The sequence below is a fragment of the Perognathus longimembris genome, chromosome 2, assembly GCF_023159225.1.
Source record: "Perognathus longimembris pacificus isolate PPM17 chromosome 2, ASM2315922v1, whole genome shotgun sequence".
NCBI lineage: Eukaryota > Metazoa > Chordata > Mammalia > Rodentia > Heteromyidae > Perognathus > Perognathus longimembris.
The window spans coordinates 116,259,139-116,277,646 of NC_063162.1; the positions used below are offsets into that span (position 1 = coordinate 116,259,139).

Below are 18,508 nucleotides of genomic sequence, written 5' to 3' on the forward strand. Positions count from 1 at the left end.
GTGAGTTTTCTAACATATGTTAATAACCCTAATAGCTTAATAAAGTATAATACTTAGCAGTTTTAAAAAGTCATGATTACAATAGGTTTTTACTTTTGTTTTAGCCGGAAAGTGAAATTTCAACCACAGCAGATGATTATAGTTCAGAGGTAAGACTACATAACATCTTATTTTCAAACAAAATTGGTGTTTTCTATTATTGAAAATCTTAACTGGTTCTTTATTTCTTGTAAATTTATAATAAAATAACATTGTAAGTAGCTAGAAAACACAAAAATGTATTTTATCTTTTTTTCAGATTGCTCACTGTCTTACTTGTTAATAGCTTAGTCCTTAATTAGATTGAGAACCAGTTTTATTTCTGGAAAAGTGATGAAACTGAATTTCTTAGTACACATAACCATTACAAAGTGTCCTTATTTAGCACAGTAGAAATTTTATCAGATATTTTGTTTGGAGTATAGGTTTACTTTGTTTTCTTTGGAGTGAAACATTTTATGAGTAGCACTCTTGCTACTAGGCCATTTTCCCAACCCTGAGTGGAGTGAAACATTTTATAAATGCTTGAATTCTAGTTAACCATACAAGTTTGTCTGTTGAAATTAATGCTGTAATTATTTTAGTTTATAAACTATAATTAGCCTTTGGGAATATCTATATGTGTTGCTAATGTGTATATATCATTTTATTATCTAATTTTAGAGTGATTCTTATTTCTTGACAATTATATTGGAATTAGAGGACATGCAGAAATATTCCATTCTGACTCAACAACTTAATGTCTTCCTTGAGTCTCAATTTATTGTAGGTTTCCAAAATAGGTATCTGATTTTATATTATATAAATTGCCCCTAGGAGAAGTATCTTGATTTAAAATCCACACTTAAAATTCAGAATCTGCTTTTGTGACTTCCAGATCTAATGTTGACCTATAAAACCACTGTTTTCGTCTTTTGCCTTTTCTTCTTTAATTCTGTTACTTGTGTTCTGAGGTGGGGTCTAAACTTGGAATTGAATCCTATGCATCATCCTTGCTAAGCAAGCACTTGTACCATTTGCGCCATTTTGCCCGTGTGTGTGTGTGTGTGTGTGTGTGTGTGTGTGTGTGTGTGTGTGTGTGTGTTTTGTGTTGTGTTTTGAAATAGGGTCAGATTTTAAGCCTGGGCAGTCTGGACCACCATCCTCCTTTTTGTGATTTCCTTTGTCCCTGGAATGACAAGCACATTCCACTGTCCCCAGCTGTTGTGCTTCCCTTATAGCTTGTGATCACGAACTTTTATGCCTAGGCTAGCCTCCACCACTATCCCCAAACTCCACCTCCCAAGTGACTAGGATTACAAGCTTTAGCCACTGTGTTCAGTCTTAGTTTTTTGCCTCTCCTCTTCCTACTTTTCTTTTTTTTAATTAAATTTAATTGATAAGGTGATGTACAGAGAGGGTACAGTTACATAATAAGGTAGTGAGTACATTTCTTGTCATATTTGTTACATCCTCCTTCATTTTTCTTTCCCTACTTTTCTTCTCTCTACTCTTCCCCTCTCCTTCCCCCTCTCCTCCCTTCTCCTGCGTCCCTCTTTTCCCCTCTCTTTCTTCCTCCCCCTGTCCCTCTCTCCTCCTTCCTCTTTTTTTCTTCTTTTTTTCCTCTTTTTGCTCTCTTCTTTTTCTCCTTTCTCTCCTATCTTTCCATTCTGTTTGCCTTTCTTCATTGAAAGTTTCAGATACTTTGGCATCTGAACTATCTATATTTTGAATCACCCTAGATCCCTAAAGGTGCATTTTTTTCTTCATACAATAGTCAAGTTTTATCATATGTCAATTGGTTGTATGAAAGATGTTGAAAATTATGGGGCTAATTCCCCAGCACCACAAATATAGAAAACGGCCAGAAGTGGCGCTGTGGCTCAAGTGGCAGAGTGCTAGCCTTGAGCAGAAAGAAGCCAGGGACAGTGCTCCGGCCCTGAGTCCAAGGCCCAGGACTGGCAAAAACAAAAAAAGAAAGTTGTTGAAAATTATATATTTGATTTCTCATATTGGGATAATAGAGCAAAATTTAGTTTTATTAATATAAATTTGAAAAGTGAGGCATCAAAAATGGTCAATTTTAAACTTTCTTCATGAAAACACAAATAATATTAGAAATTCTTGTTATACTGAGACAGTCTTTAAATTTTTAATTAAACTGAAGGAGATTATGGAGCTTAAAATGTATTGAAATTTTTGGTTCATGACATCTGTGTTTCAAAATAATGTATAAATGGAATTTTAGTAAGCATTCAAGATAAAATTTAGAATAGTGTTTATAAACTTGTTAACAATGGTTCACAGTAAGAAATATATTTTACATGTATATGTAATTTCACATAGACATAATATAGTTACATCTATGTGGTATTATATATAATAATCTATGAATAATGAAATATATACACAATATATACATTTTTTTAAGCAAGGACACTCTTACAGTAAGATGTATGCTCTGATACCTTTTCTTAATTTGGTCACATAAAGCAGATTAACTGCCTTACAGTTTGGAGGAAACAGTGATTTAGCAGATTACATTGAGAAAGAAATTATGGCTTCAAGGCCACATGCAAGGCAAATACAATCAGGGACAACCCTGCCCTCCAGTACATGTAGCCTTTTCTATTAAAGATGGCTGAGGAATTATACCACTTAAAGGAAGAAGTGAAGATATTTGTTTTTCTGGAATAAAGTCTCTCATCAATACCTTCTATTCCAACAAGGAATAAAACTCAATTGGGAGTTGATTGCCAGTGTTTCTGATATATTGGACAAAATTTGCTATGAGACCCTAACAGAGTCAATTTAGACAGTGGTAAAGACCTGGAAATTGACATCATCCCCAACCCTTGGGAGCACACCCTGGCTTTGGTAGCACAGGTATTGGCATGACCAAGGCTGACCTCTTAAATAGTTTGGGAACCATTGCAGGTTTGATACTAAAGAATTTATGGATGCTCTTCAGGCTGCTGTAGACATTTCCATGACTGGCCAGCTCAATTTGGTTTTTATTCAGCCTGTCTCCTAGCAATGAAAGTAGTTGTGATCACAAAGCATAGTAATGATAAATAGGTGCTTATCAATCTTTTGTTGGTGATCCTTCACTGTACAGTTGGAGTGATCCCAGTTGTCTGGGGTACCAAAGTAATCTTATACTTTAAAGAGTATCAGATATAGGGCTGGGGATATGGCCTAGTGGCAAAAGCGCTTGCCTCGTATACTTGAAGCCCTGGGTTCGATTCCCAAGCACCACATATACAGAAAATGGCCAGAAGTGGCGCTGTGACTCAAGTGGCAGAGTGCTAGCCTTGAGCAAAAAGAAGCCAGGGGTAGTGCTCAGGCCCTGAGTCCAAGGCCCAGGACTGGCAAAAAAAAAATAAAATAAAAATATCAGATATAGCCTGGACACAATAGCTTATATCTAAAATATCAGCTAATTGGGAGGTGAAGATCTTGGCAATCACAATTTGAGACCAGCTTTGGCCAAAGGTTAGTGAACAAGTAAGCTGGGTATGAACAGGTTCATCTGTGTTCTCAGTGATGTGGATGACATAGGTAGGAAGATCATGATAAGAAGCTGGCTCAGGAAAAAAGTGAGAGACCCTTTGTGGAAAAAATAAGTAGAGCAGAAAAAAAGGGAGGGCCAGAGTTATAATTCAAGTAGCAGAGTGTCTTCTAGCAAGTGTAAGACTAAATTCAAACCCTAGTATTACACAAGCACAAACCCACAAGAGTGTATAGAAGAAAGGCAGGTCAAAGAAGGAGTGAAGAAGCACTTGGCATTTCATAGGCTATGTCATCATTCTTAATTTGAAGAAGGAAGAAGCACTTTGCAATTCATAGGCTATGCCATCATTCTTAATTTGAAGAAATGCGAGAAGGAAATTCATGATGACAAGGCACTGGAAAAGAAATGAGCAAAAGTAGAAGAGGATGATGAAGCTGATGAAGAGAAGTCCAACGTTAGAGTTGTAGGCACAGATGAAGTTGAGGTAAAACATTTATTAGGAGGAATTGAACAAAACCAGCTCTATTTGCATTAGAACCCCTGTTGACATCATTCAGGAGGCTAGTGAGAATTATACGAGAGCCTCAGGAGTGGTTTGGTAGATAACTGGACAATCATGCTTTTCTCTGAGGATAGTTTGGATTCAGGTAATTGCTGCTCATCCATTGTTAGGCTTCTTTTGACCTCTTGGAGAGCAAAAGAACAAGATAGGCTGTTTGTTTGTCATGTTCATTATGGCCAGCTCTGATGAATTGGTGTTGAGTATCTCAGCTTTATCATGTGGTTAACTTGAGGACCTGGTGCCTCTGAATACTCTTGAGAAATGCTGTGATGGTACAGAATCTTGAAAGTCATTTGCAAAAACACTGTCAAGAAGTCCCTTTAGTGCCTCTCACAGCTAGTGGGATATAGAGAATACAATAAATTTTATTATAAGGCATTCTGTAAGAATCAGAAGGATTCAAATAACTGGAGACATATTTCTTAGCTTTTCTCTTTCTCTCCCAGAAATTATCCTTAGTATTAAAACAAAAGAAGCAAACTTGGATTAAGAAGCCATAATTAGGATTTTCAGTTTTGAAAGTATAGCTTGTATGAATAAACCCTAATTCTAGGATTTTACACATTTCAGTAGTAACAACTTGATTATTTTAGATTCTTTTACTATAGAATTGTGAATAAGATAAGGAAAGAAATGGAATTGATTTTTATACTGTTAGTGGGAAAAGGGGAATTCGTAGATTAATTGAGCTGAAGTTAATTTCCCACTAGGTACTTGGGAGAAGATTCTGTGATTTTTTTTCTCTTACTGCAAATCACTGTAGAGAGACAGATGATGATCTGCTTTTTTTATATAATTTATTTATTAATTAAACAATTTTTTGACAAGATGTTGTGCAAAAGGGGTACAGTTACATAGTAGGGCAGTGTGTACATTTCTTGTGATATATTACACCCTGTTTTTCTTTCCCTACCCTAGGTCAGGTAGACATATATACAATACACAGTGTACCAAAAACATATACAGTATCCAAGTGGCCGACGCCAAAGGAAATTCGTCTAGGGCTTTACATGTAATGTCGGCAATAGGGTTTGCTTCTCCTTGTCTTATATGAACGTACATACATAGCTTTTGAGCTATTGTGATACACTGAGAGGTCTATTTTTGACCTTTATATGTTGAGTAATTGTTTGGTTTTAGTTACATAATGTAGGGTTGTTGACCCAAACCTGTGGGCAATACCATTTGACAAGAAGTTTTTGGTTTCACTGACCTACTGTCTCCCCTTCCCCCCACCTTAACAGTCATATATCAAGGAGATCATGCCCCTTTGTTTTCTGTGTTCTAGGCTTGTCTTGCTCAACATTATTTGTTCAAGTTCTGACCATTTCCCTGCGAATACCAATATTTCACCATTTCTAATCGCTATGTAGTATTCCATTGTGTATAGGTACCATATTTTTTGGATCCATTCATCTGTGGAGGGGCATCTGGGTTGTTTCCATACTTTGGCTATTGTGAATTGTACAGCGATAAACATAGAAGTGCAGATGTCTTTTTGATATCTTGAGGCCTGTTGTTAAGGATAGATGCTTAGGAGTGGTATGTCTGGGTCATAGGTAGGTCTATATTGAGCTTTTTGAGGAACCTCCATATTGTTCTCCAAAGTGGTTGTATTAATTTGCACTCCCACCAACAATGGAGAAGGGTTCCTCTTTCCCCACACCCCCTCCAGCATTTGTTGTTGCCTGAGTTCAAAGTATAGGCCATTCTAACTGGAGTGAGGTGGTATCTCAGGGTTGTTTTTATTTGCATTTCCTTTACTGCCAGGGATGTTGAACATTTCCTCATATGTTTCTTTGCCATTTTTATCTCTTCTCTTGTGAAGTCTCTCTGTAGCTCCTTTGCCCATTTCCTAACTGGTTTACTGGGCTTGGAGGGGCTTAGTTTTTTGAGTTCTCTGTAGATGACAGATATTAGGCCTTGGTCTGTTGCTGTGCTGGTAAAGATCCTTTCCCATATGGTTGGCTGTCTTTTTAGTTTGGTGGCTATGTCCTTAGCTGTGCAGAAACTTTTTATTTTGTAGTAGTCCCATTTGTCAAGTCTCTCCCCTATCTGTGTATCCCTGGGACTCTATTCAGGAAATTCCTTCCTGTGCCTATAAGCATCTTTTCTACTCTGTCCTTCAGTAGTTTATAGATGTCAGGGAGCTATTTATGGTTGCCAGATCAGCTCTGATGGTGGAAATTTCTTCCTTTAAAGAGTTGTATTTTAAATCTATTTTTTCATGCATTTTGCTTCTCAGGATGTTAAGGTCTTCTTTAACGGAAGTTTGCACTGTATCCATTTTTGCTTCCATTTCTTTCTTGACTTCCATTCTAAACTCCTGGAATTCTTTTCTGAATTCGTTCCTGAGGCTTTGCATCATTTCTGCTATCATAGCCTCAGTTGTTTTTTTTATTCTCCATCTCCTCTTCAGTCGTACTGCTTTTTGGAGCTGGTGAGCTGGCTTGCCCTTTGATGAAATTTGTTATATTTCTTTGTGTTTTGCGCATCTGGAGATCTGTAGGTGACGTCCTTGGGTTGGCTTTGTGCTGGTTCCCGCTGGTCTGACAGTGGAGACTTGTTTGTGTCCTGGCTCTGGGTTCGCGTTTAGCTGTTGAACCTTACTGCCCAATGGGTGAGTGTGACCGTCTCGGTTGTTGCGGTGTGGTTGCCCTCACTGCACTTGGGGGTGGGTAGGTTCTGTGTCTTTCTCTGCAGGACAGTGTCCTGCCGCTGTGCTGTGCTGACCCTAGCGTGCCCCTGGTGGGGGTTTGCGGGTCGCTGATTCAGCATGGCGTGGAGACTTTTCTTTCTTCGGTTCTTTTTCCCACTTGGTACCGTGGTCAGAGGAGCTCACCTCTCAGATTGAGATTTGCCACTGAGAGGCGGGTCGCCCACCTGTGTGGATTGCTCCTGTCGGAGCAGGTGTTGCTGTTGAGGGGCGGCCCACCGACCTTCACGGAGTGTGCCTATCAGAGCAGGTGCTGCCGCTGTGGGGCCCTGCCCACCTGTGCAGAGTGCGCCTATCAGAGCGGGTGTTGTAGTTTGCCCACTTGTGGGCTCCCGCGGGGGATTTGGCAGGAGATCCTCCTGCTGGAGGGCTACTATGCTGGCCCACGCTGGCCCTCCGAGGGGGCACGTGCGTGTGCACTCTAGTGCTTCCTTTGGGGACATGCTGCCCCGAGTTGTTGGAGGGTGCTTGTGCCCTCTCGCGAGTCTGCTGTGGGGGGTGGTATGCATGGACCCCAGCAGGTTCAAGTGTCCGGGCGCGAGTTGGTGCCCACAGACTCTGCGCCTCAACTGTGAGGGGGGGGGGGCATTTGTTTTGGCCCAAGTGTCCCTGCTGGGCTTGGACTGGACACCAGCAAGCCTGTGGCTGTTGTTCAAAAAGTCTGCAAGGACCAGGTACCTCAGGTGGGGTTTCCAATGCCTACCAGTCTCCAGGCCCCTGCTGAGGAGGGGGCAGGGCTGGTGTGGCCAGATTCAGGCTCCTCCGCTGTGGCTTTGGGGGGATGCCTGACTAAGGTGTTTCCTGGTCCCCTTGTTGGGTGCTGTTTCGCCTCTGCTAGCTCCCCTGTCCTCCCAGAGTCTGTAGGGTCCTAGAGCCGCCAGATATGGGACTCCTTTATTCCCTGGGGGTAAGGAGGGGGAGGGAGGTAGCTCTAGCTACTTTGTAGGGTTTGGGTCTCTGCTAGAGCTGGTCTCCCGTTTGGGAGCGGGGGGGGGGGGGGGGGGTTGGTAATGGGGAATTTGCTGGTCCTGGATTGTGTGTGTGTGTCCCGTGCTGCTGTGGGCTTTTCGGGGCTGGGGTGCTGGGGTGTGGTGATCGGTCGTTTGGTGGTGGTGGTACTGGCTTTCCCCGTCCATCTGGCTCTCCCGCGATGATCTGCATTTAAAAAAAAATTATTTAAAAGTAAATTTTGTTTTAAACAAACACACAAAAACTCCACACCTGTCAGGTTTGGCAGATTATCCAAGAAGAAAGTACTAGTGCTAGTCCCAGAGGTAAGTTCTTTTCTTTTTTTTCAAATTTTTATTATAAAACTTATGTACAGAGAGGTTACAGTTTCATACGTTAGGCATTGGATACATTACTTGTACTGTTTGTTACCTCGTCCCTCGTACCCCCTTCCTTCGTCCCCCTTTCCCTTTCCCCCCATGAGGTGTTTAATTCACTTAGACCAAACAGTTCCAGAGGTAAGTTCTTAGGAAAGTTTATCTTTTCATCTCCTCTAATCCCTTGGCTTGCTTACCAGCCTTTAAGAAATTCATACCAATAAATGGCCTACTAGAAAATGTGGAAAAATAATTACTGAAATGATCTTAACAAAGAGGTTTTGTAGAAAAGGATCTAGTAACTTGAGGTTTATAGTTACCTTCTAAAAACCAAATAGAAACTACACTTCATTAGAACTTTAAGTCATTTACATGAAAAACTACAGCATAGTGCCTTGCATTGTAAGCATTCAAGTGTTTGAGAAATGATTATTTGAATTGGTCATATGTCTGGGTACTTCAATTAAAATAGTATACCTGTTTTTTAACAATAAGACTTTTTTGCTAGCCATAAGAAATAGACCGTTCGAATGTTGTTACTTGGTGTATTAAATTCAGTTTAAGATCATCAGAAACTTATTTTTATACAGGTAAATGGTTGCAGTTTTGTGGTGAAAACAGGAAAGCCTACAGATTTATTAAGGGTACAGTATTCAAAGCTGCTTATGATACTAATGTTTTATTTACTACTTAAGATCATCTGGCCTACTAACAGTTTTTTCCTGCATGTTCTTCTTTGGGTGTATAATTTCTTAATGCATTTAATATTTAACAGAACAGAGTTACCTATTTTTTATTATATAACCGTTATAACAAAATTTGCAGTTACCCTTTTTGTGCTCTTAAGGTCTATATCAGAACAAAGTAGAGTTCCATTCTAGTAAACTTCCAGAAGGTGAGTATGTGTAAAGTGGACCTTGATAAGGAATTCAGTAGTTGAATCTTTCTCTCCGGAGAATTTTGCTAGTACTGAATTATTAAAGATCTTGGGTTGATTTAGGAAGAAGAATTTGGTGTTGATTCCTACTCTGAACAAGGAGCACAGTATGGTCATACTCAAGTAGAGATGATGGAAAATGAGTTGGCTGGGAAACAGCATGAGATTGAAGAGTTAAACAGAGAACTGGAAGAAATGAGGACCACCTATGGGACTGAAGGACTGCAACAAGTATGTTTACCTTCTGTGACTTTTATTTCACTACTTGCAGAAACAGAAACGGGACATTTAAATAATAGTGTATAGAGTCTGTCTCTCTCTCTCCCCCCATTCCTTTCTTTCTTTCTCTCTTTCTCCTCTCTCTCTTTTCTTTTCTATTCTATTCTGTTCTTTTGTACTAGGGCTTGTGCTCATTCCCTAGGCTCTTTTTGCTCAAGGCAGCACTCTGCCACTTGAGCTACAACTCCACCTCCAGCTTTCCGGCTTTTTATGGTTAATTGGAGAGAAGAGTCTCACAGACTTTGCCTGTCTGCCTGGCTTTGAATTTCAATCCTCAGATCTTAGCCTCCTGAGTAGCTAGGATTATAGGCATGTGAGCTACTGGTGCCCAGCTGTATATTCTTTAAAAATAGTTTTTGTTGTTTTTATTGTTGTATACCAGCACTGGGGTTTGAACTCAGTACCCCATGCTCTTGCTTACCTTTTTCATTCAAGTCTGGCACTCTGTCACTTGAACCATGCCTCTGACTTGGAGTTAATAGTCTCTTGAATTTGTTTCAAACCTCAGTCTTTGAATCTCAGTCTCTAGAATAATTAGGATTACAGGCATGAGCCACTTGTGCCCAGATAAAGATAGGGTTTTAAAATGTTAATTACTAGGCTGGGAATATAGCCTAGTGGCAAGAGAGCTTGCCTCATATACATAAAGCCCTGGGTTCGATTCCCCAGCACCACATACATAGAAAACGGCCAGACGTGGCACTATGGCTCCAGTGGTAGAGTGCTGGCCTTGAGCAAAAAGAAGCCAGGGACAGTGCTCAGGTCCTGAGTTCAGTGCCCAGGACTGGCAAAAAAAAAATTACTTCACAATTTCTGTCGTTGTATAAAGCATAATGTACTTCATTTAAAACTAGAATTCCATTCACAGAGCTAATATATGTAGACTTTTCTTTATAACTTTATATGATAGCTAGAACTAAATAAGCACATGTTTTTCTATTCATCCTGAGAGAAAGTAAAAAGCCACAAAAAAACCATTATGAATACCCAGTAAGGATGTCAGTGAGTCCTTGTAAATAATTTCTGTAGTTAAGAGTGACATCTGTTGTCAGAGCCAGTTAGTTATGAAATCAAGATAAGGGACACTGATAAAAATGATGGTAGAAAGCACAGGTCAGTTTTAGTCTCTTCAGAGGGAAGTTGCAATGAAATCTGAGTGTTGTCTAGTAGCAGATTAAGGAGCCCCAAAATGTGAAGATTTGTTTTTCCAGAATTATTTATATGGAAAAGCCTGATTGAACATATATTTTTCCTTAATGCAGGTAATTCTTTTAAAAGTTGATTTAGAGGGCTGTGAATATGGACTAATGGCAAGAGTGCTTGCCTCCCATACATGAAGCCCTAGGTTCAATTCCTCAGCACCACATATATAAAAAACGGCCAGAAGTGGCGCTGTGGCTTGTGGCAGAGTGCTAGCCTTGAGCAAAAAGAAGCCAGGGACAGTGCTCAGGCCCTGAGTCCAAGCCCCAGGACTGGCAAAAAAAAAAAAAAAAAAAAAAGTTGATTTAGAAATAACAATAATATTAGCAAACTAATAATATTCAAATATGGAAAGTTGGTTTAAAATCTGAGAATTTTACCAGTGTGCTTTGAGTGTCATATTTTTAAAGAACAAAATTTTATTTTAAATAATTAATTCTAGCACTTGTTCTTTCCACTTATTTTCTTTAGTTACAAGAGTTTGAAGCTGCCATTAAACAAAGAGATGGTATCATTACCCAGCTCACTGCTAATTTACAACAAGCAAGAAGAGAAAAGGACGAGACAATGCGAGAATTTTTAGAGTTGACAGAACAAAGTCAAAAATTACAGATTCAGTTTCAGCACGTAAGTATTAACTATTAGAATAAGATTTTTAGAAATGGGTTGATTTTTTTCACTTTCCAGAACAGACAAATTGGTTAGAAAGCCATTTACTTATTTTATTATGTTAGAAAAAGATTGGTGAAGTATAAACTAACTTCATACTTACTGAGAGGTTTGCCATTATTATTTTCTTTGTTCTTTGTCTTTTTTTTTTTTTTGAAATGACACAATATCTTACCAGGCTAATTTAGAAAAGTTTTTGTAGAAATAAACCTTTTGTTACATCCTCCCTGTGCCAACTATGCTATGGTTTTGCTTTAGTTATTTTTATATGTTGGTAGCTCAACTGAATAAATTCTTTTTACTTTGATTTGTTTTTGAGAGTTTTAATAAGGGTTTATTTTAGTATAACAGGCAAAAGTAGTGAAAAATTGAAAAGAGACGTGAGAGTTAAAGTCTCTTCCATTTATTTTTAAGTAGAGCCACAGGAACTTTTTTTTCCCCCTTCATTGGTACTGGGGCTTGAGCTCTCATCATAGCTTTTTCCATCTGGACAGGTGCTCTATACTTGAGCCATACTTCCACTTCTGGCTTTTTGCTAGTTAATTGGAGATCAGAGTCTCTCAGATCTGTCTGCTTCAGCTGGCTTTGAATTTTAATGATCAAATCTTGGCCTCCTGAGTAGCTAGGATTATAGGGCTGAGTTACCAGCCCTTTTTTCACTAGTATCCTTTTTTTCTTTAAATTTTATTTTTTTTTATTTCTAGGAATCATTACTAGTGTAAGACAATTCACTGTAAAAAATGTTATAGATGTACACTGTATTTTGAGCTAATGCACTTTTATTATATGTTCTTAACTCTACTTTTTCAAACACTTTCCTTTCCAAACACTATTTGGTGGTTTTCATTATTGCATCTCTCTATATATTTTTAAACTTCCCCATCTTAACCCAGTAGTCTTCCCCATTCCACTAATTCTCTCTTCACTCTCTCCCTTTTATACTCATTTTCTGTTATTGTTACTATTGTCATTTTGGCCTAGATTCCAAATATGAGTGAAAGCATGAGATTTGAGCTCAATTTATTTGGTAGAGCCACAGGAATCTAATTGCATTAATTGAGGTTTATGATAGCAAGTAACAGAAAATAGTTTAAGATAGCCTCGTCCAAAGGAAAGAGTGTAAGGCTGATCTTACATAATTTATGAACAGAAATAAAACCAAACCTTTGGATGAAATTGGAGCTAGACTCTAGAAAGTTACCAGGAACCCAGAAGGTACTGTCATCTGACCCCACTTGTCTTTGCATGTCTGTTTCTTTCTTTACTAGACATACTTTCTCTGCTTTGTCAAGTAAAAGATAATTTTATCAGTGCAGTCAGTCATGGCAACATATTTGCTGAAGTCTCAGGCCTATAAAACAGAGTTCCCAGATAACCATTGTGATACACTAAAAGATGTCTAGTCTATAGTTGCTCCAGAATTCATTTGAGATTTCTGTTTGTTTTCAAGTTACAGGCTAGTGAAACTCTGAGAAATAACACTCATAGTAGCACTGCTGCAGATTTACTACAAGCCAAACAACAGATCCTTACTCATCAACAGCAGCTGGAAGAACAAGACCATCTATTGGAAGATTATCAAAAGAAAAAGGAAGACTTTAAAATGCAGATTAATTTCTTGCAAGAGAAAATTAAAGTATATGAAATGGTATACTAATTTGAAAAAGTCAACCAACTTGTATCTTTGAAATTTTAGTTTTTATGCATGTAACATAAAATTTTATAATTAAGAAACAATATTTTATCAAAGATAGTACTACTTAGATCTGTGTTTGAGGCTGAGATACCATGATATATCCATTTCAAAGCAGTAATGTTCTAGCTGGTAGATTCAAATTCTTAAATGCTATTTGCTATTATTCCAATGACTGCTTTCTACATTAGGTATAATTTTTCAAAAGGACCAGAATTCTCAAATACTGATGGCACATTGGTCTTTTCTGGGCTGTACTTGACTTCTGCAAGATTTTTGTCTGAGACTTCTTTTCTAGTCTTTTGACATTCTTTCTTTACATCTGTTCATAATATTATTCCTTCAAGATACCTTTAAGTACTGTTTACCAAGGACTCTTCTTAAAGCAATTTCACTTACCTGTTTATACCCTGATCATTTCTATGGATATTATTTCTTGCTTTTTGAGATTGCAGTATTTATTTAAAAAGGCAACTAAGTAACTGAGCCCAAACTACCCAGGCTTCAGTTTGACTTGTTATCTGACATAATGAATATGCCTTGGTATATGTCTAGACTTAGCATTGACTACATTTCCAAAATTGATTCCTAAATAGAAACTAGGGAAAGTATGTCGTGTGTTTTTAAATTTTTCGTTTGAACTTAGAACTCTAGGGCTGAGTTGATCTCCCATAAGCACACTAGGTATCGTAGATGTTTCTTGAGGTACAAACAGTTACATATTTGCATATTACATTTCTGATTCACCTAAGTGCCCATGGGTGCAGTTAAGGTAGACCCATAGTAATCTTTTTTTATTACTGTTGTTTTTTTCTTGTTTTTCTCTTTTTCTCTTTTTTTTTTCTCTTTAGCACTTGTTAATAGAATACCTTTAAGTTACTAGAGTCAATAGGAACAACTGCATTCATTTTTTACTTCAGAGAATATCCAAAGACTATGTAGTATGACAATTACCTATTAAAAATACTAAACATTTGCCCAATACAATGACTCATGCCTGTAGTCCTAGCTACTCAAAAGGAATAGATCAGGAGGATCACAGTTGGAGGCCAGCCTGGGCAAAATAAACTTAGCAAATCACTATCTCAGAAACAAAAACAAGCAGTGGTACAGTGACGCTTCTGTATTCCACTGGAGGCATGAAGTAGAAAGAATCATAGTCCAGGCTGGCAAGAAAAACAAGACTACTTGGAAAATAACTAAAAAGTGAAAGAGGCTGGATTGGTAGATTGCCTTCTCTGAGTTCAAACCCTAGTACTACTGAGGAGAGGAGGTGAGAATTTGATTAGAGAAATGAAATTATATTGATTTAGTTGGGGAAATTTTAGTCAGACTGGATTTTGTTTTGTAGAGTGGTTCTGGGATTGAACTCAAGGGCTCATGCACAGTGGGCAAGTCAGACTGTATTTTTAGATTTAAATTTTTGATCATAGTAGGCTAAATCTGTTACATTGTTTGCTTGCAAGTAATGTCTATGTGCAAAAATCCTAAGTGTCATTGCTATGGGAGAATCTGTGGGGCAAGTCTAATATTTACTTTTATAGAATTGTGTAAAATGGAGATTTCTGTCTATGTTTTTTTTTTGTTGTTGTTGTTTTGGTTTTTGGCCAGTCCTGGGCCTTGGACTCAGGGCCTGAGCACCGTCTCTGGCTTCTTCCAGCTCAAGGCTAGCACTTTGCTACCTGAGCCACAGCGCCCCTTCTGGCCGTTTTCCATATATGTGGTGCTGGGGAATCGAACCAAGAGCTTCATGTGTAGGAGGCAAGCACTCTTGCCACTAGGCCATATTCCCAGCCTTCTGTCTATGTTTTAATAATAAGATAAGCAATAATAGTAATGGCCAGAATGCTTAAATTTTCCTATTTTTACTTCTAAAGGAACAAGATAAAAAAATGGAAAACACAAATAAGAAAGAGATGCAGGAAAAAGATGCAATCATTGAAGCATTAAATACAAAAATAGTAGAAGAAGAAGGAAAAAATATTGAACTCAAAGATAAAGTAACAGCTACAGATAAGCTACTAGGAGAATTACAGGAACAAGTTGTACAGAAAAACCAAGAGATAAAAAATATGAAGCTAGAGTTGACTAATTCTAAGCAAAAAGAAAAACAATGTTCTGAGGAAATAAAACAGTTAATGGGGACAGTTGAAGAACTTCAGAAAAGAAATCATAAAGATAGCCAATTTGAAATTGATACAGTACAAAGAATGAAACAAGAAACACAGAGAAAGTTAGAACAGCTCCGAGCAGAGCTGGATGAGATGTATGGGCAGCAGATAGTGCAGATGAAACAAGAATTAATAAAACAACACATGTCACAGATAGAAGAACTTAAAATACGGCATAAGGGGGAAATTGAGAATGCTTTAAAATCACATTCAAATATTACAGTTAACGAAGATCAAGTAAATCTAATGAATGTGGCAATAAATGAACTGAATATAAAACTGCATGATACTAACTTTCAAAAGGAAAAACTCAAGGAAGAACTAGGGGTCGTTTCAGGAGAAAAGTCTGCTCTACAGAGACAATTTGAAGACCTTCTTGAAGAACTGAGCTTTTTAAGAGACCAAATTCAAAGAGCTAGACAGACAATAGCTGAACAAGAAAGCAAGCTGAATGAAGCGCATAAATCTCTTAGTACAGTGGAAGATTTGAAGGCTGAAATTGTTTTTGCATCAGAATCCAGAAAGGAACTTGAGTTAAAACATGAAGCAGAAGTTACAAATTACAAGATAAAACTTGAAATGTTAGAAAAGGAAAAGAATGCTGTGTTAGACAGAATGGCTGAATCACAAGAAGCAGAATTAGAGAGACTGAGAACACAGCTCCTCTTTAGTCATGAGGAAGAACTTTCCAAACTAAGGGAAGATTTAGAAATTGAACATCGAATAAGTATTGAAAAACTTAAAGATAATTTAGGCATTCACTATAAACAGCAGATAGATGGCTTACAGGATGAAATGAGTCAAAAGATAGAAACTATGCAGTCTGAAAAGGACAATTTGATAACTAAACAGAATCAACTAATTCTGGAAATTTCAAAGCTAAAAGATTCACAGCAGTCCCTAGTGAGTTCAAAATCAGAAGAAATGATCCTTCAAATCAACGAACTTCAAAAAGAAATAGAAATACTCAGGCAAGAAGAAAAGGAAAAGGGTAGTCTTGAACAAGAAGTTCAAGAATTACAACTTAAAACTGAATTCTTGGAGAAACAAATGAAGGAAAAAGAGGATGACCTTCAAGAAAAATTTATCCAACTTGAAGCAGAAAATAGCATTCTTAAAGATGAAAAGAAAGCCCTTGAAGACATGTTAAAAACTTCTACTCCTGTTAGCCAAGAAGAAAAATTAACTTTCATAGATTCTAGTAAGTCTAAATCCAAAGACCATAGCTGGCAGGAAGAAATACAGATACTTTCAGAAGAAAATGAGGACCTCAAACAACAATGCATTCATCTAAATGAAGAAATTGAAAAGCAAAAAAATACTTTTTCTTTTGCTGAAAAAAACTTTGAAGTTAACTATCAAGAGTTACAGGAGGAGTATGCTTGTCTTCTTAAATTAAAAGATGATTTGGAAGACAGTAAAAATAAGCTAGAATTAGAGTATAAAAGCAAGCTTAAAGCACTTAACAAAGAGCTTCATTTACAAAGATTAAACCCAACTGTAATGCAAGTGAAAAGCTCCACCATCTTAAGTGATGACAAAACTTTTATATCTGAGCCATTGGAAATTGGTGAGGTCATTGAAAAAGATACAACAGAGCTTATGGAAAAACTTGAAGTGACCAAGCGAGAAAAATTAGAACTATCCGAAAAACTGTCTGATATTTCTGAACAATTAAAACTGAAACATGTCGAAGTTAGCTCCCTAAGTGAAGAAGTTAAATCTTTAAAACAAGAGAAGGAGCAAGTTTTATTGAGATGTAGAGAGCTAGAAAGCCTAATTAACCACAACAGATTAGAAAATATAAACCTGTGTGATGTTCAGTTAAGTATTTTAAAAAATGAAGCTGTGACTATGACAAGCGGGGATTCTGGATCTATTTCTAAAATAAGTAAAGGTTTTGATGCAGAATCAAAAGTAATGGAAGATAAAACTGAAAATATTGCCATTAGAAGAGAGAGCAAGCAAGAACCATTATTTTTGCCATCGTTAATAAATGAATTGTTGCCTAGGGCAACTGAACCATTGGAAAATGATAAAGTTCAGCAGGAACTTAATGTACTTCAATCAGAGCAGGTATGTTTACTTATATGGTAAAGAACATTCAAAATGTATATTTCTAAACTTGGGTGCCAGTGGCCATGCCAATAATCCTCACTACTCAGGAGGCTGAGATCTGAGCATTGTGGTTCCAAGTCAATGTGGGCAGAAAAGTCCCCATGAGACTGTTCTCTATAATAACAATTTGTAGAATTACAGTATTGGAACTCAGTAACTTCAGAAGTGCTACAATGTCAGTTCCTCAGAGCAGTGATCTGCCTGCTCTATCCCTAGTGCCAAAATAATGTCTGACACATGCTAGGCAGCTAGCACATTTTTAATGAATGAATGAAAGGAAAAATAAAGCACATTTGGCCAGAATCAACAGTGAAACAACATTGACTTTCATGTTAGGAAAATTAGAATTTTTTTTTGTAATTTGCTGTTCAGTATTTTTCTATAAATATTAATAATTGCCAAGAGAAAAAGATAAGATGGCATTAATAGAAAGATAGCTAATTTTCATAATTCACTGGTATGCAAGTAAAGAAGAAACTAAGAGAATCTACACTAGTAGACCACAAAGCCATAAACTATGAAATGTGATAGTAGAAAAACTGTCCTGAATTTGTACCAGATTTGTAATAACATGGTGTCATGAGAAAGTAGAAGATTGAATTTTATCTGTAGTGTGCAAATTTTATCTACAGTGTTTTCTTTCTAAATGAAAAAAATGTGTTAGCATTAAGAGGGAGATTGAGGGGCAAAAATGAAAATTTGTTGATTTGTATTTTGAATAGATTGGTATTTATTGCAGTACTTTTTGCAATTCTTAGTATTTAAGATGCTGTTTTAAAACAAAAATGAAATATAAGTCATATTGGCTACAGTAAATATCAGGTTTTACTATAAAATTTAGATTGTAAAAGCATTGTGATACTTTCCTTGAAACAAGTGAGAAAAGTAATAGACTTCAGTTACTTTTTATGAATTTTTAAACTCTAAACTAATGCGTTTTCCCTTTAGAGTTCACAATATGCAAAGAAACAAGTTACATTATTTGTTAAGATATTCTAATAATTATATATGTATATATTCACTTAAAGAACGATTTAAGGCTACAGATGGAAGCTCAGCGTATATGCCTCTCTTTGGTTTATTCAACTCACGTGAATCAGGTTCGTGAATATTTGGAAAATGAAAAAGATAAAGCTCTTTGCAGTCTTAAAGAGGAGCTTATTTCTGCTCAAGAGGAAAGGATCAAGGAACTTCAGAAAATACACCAGTTAGAGCTGCAGAATGTAGAAACACAAACAGGTAAATGGTTTTTGACTTACAAATACCATGGAGATGATAAGTATCACTATAACCCACCATAATATAA

General features: G+C 37.2%; 1 protein-coding gene across 4 annotated transcripts in view; it reads left to right on the plus strand.

Moving 5' to 3' along the window:
* Akap9 (A-kinase anchoring protein 9) overlaps positions 1-18,508 on the plus strand; it is a 120,914-nt gene that overhangs the window by 19,534 nt on the left and 82,872 nt on the right. For 3 of the 4 annotated variants that reach the window (XM_048339990.1, XM_048339992.1, XM_048339993.1), the window contains exons 3-9: positions 105-149; positions 8,726-8,779; positions 9,136-9,303; positions 11,023-11,178; positions 12,671-12,868; positions 14,791-17,160; positions 18,231-18,441. In XM_048339990.1, coding sequence (XP_048195947.1) covers positions 105-149; positions 8,726-8,779; positions 9,136-9,303; positions 11,023-11,178; positions 12,671-12,868; positions 14,791-17,160; positions 18,231-18,441 — 3,202 coding nt within the window. The remainder of the gene's footprint in view (positions 1-104; positions 150-8,725; positions 8,780-9,135; positions 9,304-11,022; positions 11,179-12,670; positions 12,869-14,790; positions 17,161-18,230; positions 18,442-18,508) is intronic. The other variant, XM_048339991.1, reaches the window with a different exon arrangement.